At 38.1% G+C, this 9,970-nt stretch overlaps 1 protein-coding gene across 1 annotated transcript in view; it reads right to left on the bottom strand.

Moving 5' to 3' along the window:
- Positions 1–9,589, bottom strand: part of LOC118966151 (zinc finger protein basonuclin-2-like) — a 21,386-nt gene extending 11,797 nt beyond the window's left edge. The window contains exons 1-2 of the mRNA XM_036989232.1: positions 9,537–9,589; positions 3,562–3,791 (exon numbers count right to left, since the gene is read on the bottom strand). Of these exons, the coding sequence (XP_036845127.1) occupies positions 3,562–3,791; positions 9,537–9,589 (283 nt within the window). The remainder of the gene's footprint in view (positions 1–3,561; positions 3,792–9,536) is intronic.
- Between the last annotated feature and the right edge of the window lie 381 nt (positions 9,590–9,970).

The raw sequence follows: 9,970 nt of genomic DNA on the forward strand, positions 1-9,970 counted from the left end.
TAGTGTTGTTGAGATCATTAGTGTTGTTGTGTTTATTAGTGTTGTTGATATCATTAGTGTTGCTGTGTTTATTAGTGTTGTTGAGTTTATTAGTGTTGTTGAGATCATTAGTGTTGTTGTGTTTATTAGTGTTGTTGATATCATTAGTGTTGCTGTGTTTATTAGTGTTGTTGTGTTTATTAGTGTTGTTGATATCATTAGTGTTGCTGTGTTTATTAGTGTTGCTGTGTTTATTAGTGTTGTTGTGTTTATTAGTGTTGTTGATATCATTAGTGTTGCTGTGTTTATTAGTGTTGCTGTGTTTATTAGTGTTGTTGATATCATTAGTGTTGTTGAGTTTATTAGTGTTGTTGTGTTTATTAGTGTTGTTGTGTCTATTAGTGTTGTTGAGATCATTAGTGTTGTTGAGTTTATTAGTGTTGTTGTGTTTATTAGTGTTGTTGAGATCATTAGTGTTGTTGAGTTTATTAGTGTTGTTGAGTTTATTAGTGTTGTTGTGTTTATTAGTGTTGTTGAGATCATTAGTGTTGCTGTGTTTATTAGTGTTGCTGTGTTTATTAGTGTTGTTGTGTTTATTAGTGTTGTTGAGATCATTAGTGTTGCTGTGTTTATTAGTGTTGTTGTGTTTATTAGTGTTGTTGTGTCTATTAGTGTTGTTGTGTCTATTAGTGTTGTTGAGTTTATTAGTGTTGTTATGTTTATTAGTGTTGCTGTGTTTATTAGTGTTGTTGATATGTGGTGGTTTATTAGTGTTGTTGTGTTTATTAGTGTTGTTGAGTTTATTAGTGTTGCTGTGTTTCAAATCAAATCAAATTTTATTTGTCACATACACATGGTTAGCAGATGTTAATGCGAGTGTAGCGAAATGCTTGTTTATTAGTGTTGTTGTGTTTATTAGTGTTGTTGTGTTTATTAGTGTTGTTGTGTTTATTAGTGTTGATGAGATGTGGAGGTTTATAGTGTTGTTGTGTTTATTAGTGTTGTTGAGATGAGGTGGTTTGTTAGTGCTGTTGTGTTTATTAGTGTTGTTGTGTTTATAAGTGTTGTTGTGTTTATTAGTGTTGTTGTGTTTATTAGTGTTGTTGTGTTTATTAGTGTTGATGAGATGTGGAGGTTTGTTAGTGCTGTTGTGTTTATTAGTGCTGTTGAGTTTATTAGTGTTGCTGTGTTTATTAGTGCTGTTGTGGTTATTAGTGTTGTTGTGTTTATTGGTGTTGTTGAGATGTGGAAGTTTGATCTCTTCCACCCTTTGTCTCCCTCCCTCCCTCCTCCATGCTCAACTCCCTCCCTCCTCCATGCTCCACTCCCTCCCTCCCTCCCTCCCTCCCTCCCTCCCTCCCTCCCTCCTACATGTTCCACTCCCTCCCTCCCTCTGTCTTTCTCTCTCTCTCCCTCCCTCCCTCCCTCCTCCACCCTCTCTCTCTCTCCCTCCTCCATGCTCTCCTCCCCTCCCCCTCCTTCTCCCTCCCTCTCCCCCTACCTCCTCCATGCTCCCTCTCCCCCTCCCCCTACCTCCTCCATGCTCCCTCTCCCCCTACCTCCTCCATGCTCCATATCCCCCTCCCTCTCCCCCTACCTCCTCCACGCTCCATCTCCCCCTCCCTCTATCCTCCATGCTCCCTCTCCCCCTCCCTCTCCCCCTACCTCCTCCATGCTCCCTCCTCCATGCTCCCTCTCCCCCTCCCTCCCTCCCTCCCTCCCTCCATGCTCCCATCCCCCTCCCCCCTCTCCCCCTGCCTATCCATCCCTCTCCCTCTCCCCCTCTCTCCCTCCCTCCCCCTCCCTCCCTCCTCCACCCTCTGTCTTTCTCTCTCTCCCACTCCCTTCATGCTCCCCTCCCTCTCCCCCTCCCTCTCTCCCTCCACCCCCCTCCCCCTCCTCCACCCTCTGTCTTTCTCTCTCTCCCCCTCCCTCTCCCCCTCCCTCTCTCTCTCCCTCTCCCCCTACCTCCTCCATACTACTTTCCCCGTCCCCCCCTCTCTTTCCCTCCCTTTCCCTCCCTCTCCCTCTCTCTCCCTCCCTCTCCCCCTGCCTCTCCCTCCTCCACCCTCTGTCTTTCTCTCTCTCCGCCTCCCTCCATGCTCCCCTCCCCCTCCCTCTCTCCCTCCCTCCCTCCATGCTCCCCTCCCCCTCTCCCTCCCTCTCTCTCTCCCCCTCCCTCTCTCTCTCCCTCTCCCCCTACCTCCATGCTCCCCTCCCTCTCCCTCTCCCCCTCTCTCCCTCGCTCCCCTCCCCCTCTCCCTCTCCCCCTCCACCCTCTGTCTTTCTCTCTCTCCCCCTCCCTCCATGCTCCCCTCCCCCTCCCTCTCCCCCTCCCTCTCCCCCTCCCCCTCCCTCCCTCCTCCGTCTTTCTCTCCCTCCCCCTCCCTCTCCCCCTCCCTCTCCCTCTTCCCCTCCACCCTCTGTCTTTCTCTCCCTCCCTTCCTCCCTCCCTCTGTCTTTCTCTCTCTCCCCCTCCCTCCATACTCCCCTCCTCCCTCCCTCCCTCCCCCTCTCCCTCCCTCCTCCTCCCTCTCTAACAGATGTCAGAGGATCAAGCAGCTGCGTTCACTGCCTCTTTCTATTTCTCTTTCTGTCTCTTTCCATATGTTGATCCCAGGTCTCTAACAGTCTGACAGATTCCATGCATCAACCTTAAGGTGTGTGTGTGTGTGTGTGTGTGTGTGTCAGTGTGTGTCAGTGTGTGTGTGAGTGTGAGGGTGTGTGTGTGTGTCAGTGTGTGTGTGTGTCAGTGTGTGTGTGTGTGTGTGTGTGTGTGTGATTGGATTACCCCAATCTCAGTATTGTAATCTGATTACATTCAGTTACTTTTAGATTACTTCCCCCTTTAAGAGGCATTAGATTAAAAGACTTCAAATTAATGTCACCAAATTGATAGACCTCTATTGGAGGATGAATCCGTGTTAGAGTTTATATAGCTGGCCGTATGTTGATGTTGCATTTCACTCTGCCGTTTGGTTATTAGGCTTCTTCTAATCCTTTCTACTACATATCATAATACGATTAAATTATATCTTTACATTTAAAAACCCAAAGTCTGGCAGACTTTCCCAGTCATTCCAATGAATGTAAAACCATTTGATCTTCAAGGACAGGAATCCACAGATGAAACAATAACAAAACTCTGTTTTGGTAGAAAGCTGAGGGATGGGTCCTGGAGAAACGTAACCACTCTCAGATTTTATTTTATTTTACCTTTATTTAAATAACCAATATTTAACTAGTGTCTCTATCTAACTGTGTCTCTATCCATGTGTGTGTGTGTGTGTCTCTATCCATGTGTATCCATGTGTGTGTGTATGTGTCTCTATCCGTGTGTTTCTATCCATGTGTGTGTGTGTGTGTCTCTATCTGTGTGTCTCTATCCATGTGTGTGTGTGTGTGTGTGTGTGTGTGTGTGTCCATGTGTGTGTGTGTGTGTCTCTATCCGTGTGTGTGTGTCTTTATCCATGTGTGTGTGTGTGTGTGTGTGTGTGTGTGTGTGTGTGTGTGTGTATGTATGTGTGTCTATATCCATGTGTCTGTGTGTGTGTGTGTGTGTGTGTGTGTGTGTACGCTCACCATGAGCTACCCAGCCATGTCTACAGTGGTCACATATCCTGAGGTTGGTCTTGGCTGGTCTGAAACACTGACAGGTACAGTTCACCTGGGTACATCTGATCACCTGGGGAACGAGGTGGAATGAGAGATGATGAAGAAGATTACATTTAGAGCTGCTTTTATAGCTGCTTGTGGGACAAGAGGGAGTTAAAGTTACACACACAGCATACCTGGTCCAAGTTGGGAGACATCTTCACCATATTACACCATCTTTGACCTTTAAGACTGTAGAAATAGATTATTACAACATAGAATAATCTATCTATTCCATTTCAAACATGAAAACTTTATTAACAAAATTATATATATCCATTTTCAGACATGCTGGTAAATTAGCTTGTATTGTTTTCACTATCTATTCATGACATGGTGTGGTTCAATGACAGACATTGGTATTGGTTTAAAATCTATCACATGATGGTTTCATTTCAGAGAGACAATTAATCATGTTTTTTTAAAGCCAAATGATACATATCCACCTCACTATCTGATAAATACCTAGTACTGATAGGTTTTCCACAGTCAAACGTAACAAATAACTACATTTTTAATAAACAACTTCGCAAATGGCACATTTGTGTCATCAGTAATAATAATAACAACATAAATAATAATAATATAAATAATAATATAAATAATAATACTACTACTAATAATAATATAAATAATAATAATATAAATAATAATAATATAAATAATAACAATATAAATAATAATACTGATAATACTACTACTAATAATAATATAAATAATAATAATATAAATAATAATATAAATAATAATACTACTACTAATAATAATATAAATAATAATAATATAAATAATAATAATATAAATAATAACAATATAAATAATAATATAAATAATAATATAAATAATAATAATAGTAATAATAATAATATAAATAATAATAATATAAATAATAATATAAATAACAATAATATAAATAATAATAATAGTAATAATAATAATATAAATAATAATAATATAAATAATAATATAAATAACAATAATATAAATAATAATACTACTACTAATGATAATATAAATAATAATAATATAAATCATAATAATATAAATAATAATAATATAAACAATAATACTACTACTAATAATAATATAAATAATAATAATATAAATAATAATAATAGTAATAATAATAATATAAATAATAATAATAGTAATAATAATAATAGTAATAATAATAATATAAATAATAATAATATAAATAATAATATAAATAACAATAATATAAATAATAATAACATAAATAATAACAATATACATTACAATAATAATAATATAAATAGTAATAATAATAATATAAATAATAATAATATAAATAATAATAATATAAATAATAATAATATAAATAATAATAATAATAACATAAATAATAATAATATAAATAGTAATAATATAAATAATAATAATATAAATAATAATAATATAAATAATAACATAAATAATAATAATATAAATAATAATAATATAAATAATAATATGAATAATAATATAAATAATAATATAAATAATAATATGAATAATAATATAAATAATAATATGAATAATAATATAAATAATAATATAAATAATAATAATATAAATAGTAATAATAATAATATAAATAATAATATGAATAATAATATAAATAATAATATAAATAATAATAATATAAATAGTAATCATAATAATATAAATAATAATAATATAAATAATAATATAAATAATAAAAATATAAATAATAATAATAATAATAACATAAATAATAATAATATAAATAATAATATAAATAGTAATAATATAAATAGTAATAATATAAATAATAATAATATAAATAATAACATAAATAATAATAATATAAATAATAATATAAATAATAATAATATAAATAATAATACTGATAATACTACTACTAATAATAATATAAATAATAATAATATAAATCATAATAATATAAATCATAATAATATAAATCATAATAATATAAATAATAACAATATAAATAACAATATAAATAATAATAATATAAATAATAATAATATAAATAATAACAATATAAATAATAATACTGATAATACTACTACTAATAATAATATAAATAATAATAATATAAATCATAATAATATAAATCATAATAATATAAATCATAATAACATAAATAATAATAATATAAATAACAATATAAATAATAATAATATAAATAATAATATAAATAGTAATAATAATAATAATAACAATATAAATAATATTAATATAAATAATAATAACATAAATAATAATAATAATAATAATAATAATACTAATAATAATATAAATAACAATAATAATTCAATACTGTAATATGAGATCTGTATTTATTTGTTTAGTAGATCCTCTTATCCAGAGTGACTTACAGTTAGTACATTCATCTGCAGATAGCTAGGTGGACCAGTCATAGTCAGTACATTAATCTCCAGATAGCTAGGTGGACCAGTCATAGTCAGTACATTCATCTTCAGATAGCTAGGTGGACCAGTCATAGTCAGTACATTCATCTTCAGATAGCTAGGTGGACCAGTCATAGTCAGTACATTCATCTCCAGATAGCTAGGTGGACCAGTCATAGTCAGTACATTCATCTCCAGATAGCTAGGTGGACCAGTCATAGTCAGGACATTCATCTCCAGATAGCTAGGTGGACCAGTCATAGTTAGTCCATTCATCTCCAGATAGCTAGGTGGACCAGTCATAGTTAGTCCATTCATCTCCAGATAGCTAGGTGGACCAGTCATAGTCAGGACATTCATCTCCAGATAGCTAGGTGGACCAGTCATAGTTAGTCCATTCATCTTCAGATAGCTAGGTGGACCAGTCATAGTTAGTCCATTCATCTCCAGATAGCTAGGTGGACCAGTCATAGTCAGTACATTCATCTCCAGATAGCTAGGTGGACCAGTCATAGTCAGTACATTCATCTCCAGATAGCTAGGTGGACCAGTCATAGTCAGGACATTCATCTCCAGATAGCTAGGTGGACCAGTCATAGTCAGTACATTCATCTCCAGATAGCTAGGTGGACCAGTCATAGTCAGTACATTCATCTCCAGATAGCTAGGTGGACCAGTCATAGTCAGTACATTCATCTCCAGATAGCTAGGTGGACCAGTCATAGTCAGTACATTCATCTCCAGATAGCTAGGTGGACCAGTCATAGTCAGTACATTCATCTCCAGATAGCTAGGTGGACCAGTCATAGTCAGTACATTAATCTTCAGATAGCTAGGTGGACCAGTCATAGTCAGTACATTCATCTCCAGATAGCTAGGTGGACCAGTCATAGTCAGTACATTCATCTCCAGATAGCTAGGTGGACCAGTCATAGTCAGTACATTCATCTCCAGATAGCTAGGTGGACCAGTCATAGTCAGGACATTCATCTCCAGATAGCTAGGTGGACCAGTCATAGTCAGTACATTCATCTTCAGATAGCTAGGTGGACCAGTCATAGTCAGTACATTCATCTCCAGATAGCTAGGTGGACCAGTCATAGTCAGTACATTCATCTCCAGATAGCTAGGTGGACCAGTCATAGTCAGTACATTCATCTCCAGATAGCTAGGTGGACCAGTCGTAGTCAGTACATTCATCTCCAGATAGCTAGGTGGACCAGTCATAGTCAGTACATTTATCTTCAGATAGCTAGGTGGACCAGTCATAGTCAGTACATTCATCTCCAGATAGCTAGGTGGACCAGTCATAGTCAGTACATTCATCTCCAGATAGCTAGGTGGACCAGTCGTAGTCAGTACATTCATCTCCAGATAGCTAGGTGGACCAGTCGTAGTCAGTACATTCATCTCCAGATAGCTAGGTGGACCAGGCATAGTCAGTACATTCATCTCCAGATAGCTAGGTGGAATAGTCATAGTCAGTACATTCATCTCCAGATAGCTAGGTGGAGCAGTCATAGTCAGTACATTCATCTCCAGATAGCTAGGTGGACCAGTCATAGTCAGTACATTCATCTCCAGATAGCTGGGTGGACCAGTCATAGTCAGGACATTCATCTCCAGATAGCTAGGTGAGACAACCACATATCACAGCCAAATATGGAGGAAGTGAACATTCCAGCTTAACAATAGATATATAGCGTTTTGCAATTTTTATTTGATTATTAAGGACAACTATGAATTCAAAATCTGGAAACAGTAATATCTTACACACACTGGAAGGTACCCATAAGCAATCATTTCTGATGAAAAAACACAAATGTGAAAAATGTGTCCTTTCATGGTAAGATATTGTGTGAAAGAACAATAAGAATTCACAAACATTCAAACCTTTAAATATGTTTGGTTTACGCCACAGAAGAAAGCAAAAATAAAACGAATCTATCGAGAAAAGAAACATCAAGCGTCTCAAGAAAAGAACATTACACTTTATATAACAAAAACTTTGCACATCGTTTTAACAAATTAATTATACAACAATTTAGGCTATAGTTCTCGATTATTTGTGGGCACACCCACGTGTCTTAAACTCACCTGTACGTTGGTTGTGTGGGTCAGGTTGGTGTCAGGGGTTTGCGGTCTCTTAGTACCTCTCCTCTCTCCTGTTCTGGACTGTGTAGGCTAGAAGATCTTGACAACTACTGTTACTTCTCTCTCTCTCTCTCTCTCTCTCTGTCACTCTCTCTCTCTCTGTCTCTCTCTCTCTCTCTCTGTCACTCTCTCTCTCTGTCTCTCTCTCTCTGTATCTCTCTCTCTTTGTATCTCTCTGTCTCTCTCTCTCTCTGTATCTCTCTGTCTCTCTCTCTGTATCTCTCTGTCTCTCTCTCTCTCTGTATCTCTCTGTCTCTCTCTCTCCTTTTTTTGAGTCCCTAATCTTGGCTCCTCCCATTTAAATTTGGGTGAGGATCTGGGATGTGAGACTGAGCCAAGAGAGAGAGAGAGAGAGAGAGAGACAGAGCGTCTGTCTATGTACACTGATTGTGTGTGTGTGTGTGTATCAGTGGGCCATAGGGAGAAGGATATATACGGTGCATTCAGAAAATATTCAGACCCCTTGACTTTTTTCCACATTTTATTACGTTAGATCCTTATTCTATAATTTATTTAATTGCACCCCCCCCTTATCAATCTAAACACGATACACTTTGATGACAAAGCAGAAACAGGTTTTTAGAAAAAACCTGGAAATACCACATTTACGTAAGTATTCAGACCCTTTACTCAGTACTTTGTTGAAGCACCTTTGGCAGCGATTACAGCCTCAAGTCTTCTTGGGTATTATGTACACCTGTATTTAGAGAGTTTCTCCCATTCTTCTCTGCAGATCCTCTCAAGCTCTGTCAGGTTGGATGGGGAGCGTTGCTGCACAGCTATTTTCAGGTCTCTCCAGACATGTTAGATTGGGTTCAAGCTTCGGATGGGCAACTCAAGGACATTCAGAGACTTGTCCCGAAGCCACTCCTCCGTTGTCCTGATGTGTGCTTAGGGTCGTTGTCCTGTTGAAAGGTGAACCTTGACCAGAGTCTGAGGTCCTGAGCGCTCTGGAGCAGGTTTTCATCAAGGATCTATCAGTGCTTGCTCTGTTCATCTTTCCCTCGATCCTGACTAGTCTCCCAGTCCCTGCCGCTGAAAAACATCCCCACAGCATGATGCTGCCACCAACATGCTTCACCGTAGGGATGCTGCCACCACCATGCTTCACCGTAGGGATGGTGCCAGGTTTCCTCCAGACGTGACGTTTGGCATTCAAGCCTTTTACAAAGGAGTGACTTCCGTCAGAGTGACCATTGGGTTCTTGATCACCTCCCTGACCAAGGCCCGATTACTCAGTTTGGCCGGGCGCCCAGCTCTAGGAAGAATCTTGGTGGTTCTAAATCTCTTCCAGGTTTGGAACCTGGGAACGTTCAATGCTGTGTACATATTTTAGTACCCTTTGACCGAGACCTGTGCCGCGACACAATACTGTCTCTAAGCTCTACGGACAACACCTTCGACATCATGGCTTGGTTATTGCTCTGACATGCACTGTCAGCTGTGGGACCTTCAAAAGACAGGTGTGTGCCTTTCCAAATGATTTCCAATCAATTGAATTTAACAAAGCTGGACTCCAATCAAGGTGTAGATAGATCTCAAGGATGCAGGTCCCCTACCAACCCCCCCCCCCCCCCCCCCCCCCCCCCCCCAAACCCCAGGTCCCCTACCAACCCCCCCAAACCCCAGGTCCCCTACCAACCCCCCCAAACCCCAGGTCCCCTACCAACCCCCCTAACCCCAGCCCCCCTACCAACCCCCCTAACCCCAGGTCCCCTACCAACCTCCCTAACCCCAGGTCCCCTACCAACCTCCCTAACCCCAGGTCCCCTACCAACCCCCCTAAC

Source organism: Oncorhynchus mykiss, chromosome 9 (genome assembly GCF_013265735.2).
Source record: "Oncorhynchus mykiss isolate Arlee chromosome 9, USDA_OmykA_1.1, whole genome shotgun sequence".
NCBI lineage: Eukaryota > Metazoa > Chordata > Actinopteri > Salmoniformes > Salmonidae > Oncorhynchus > Oncorhynchus mykiss.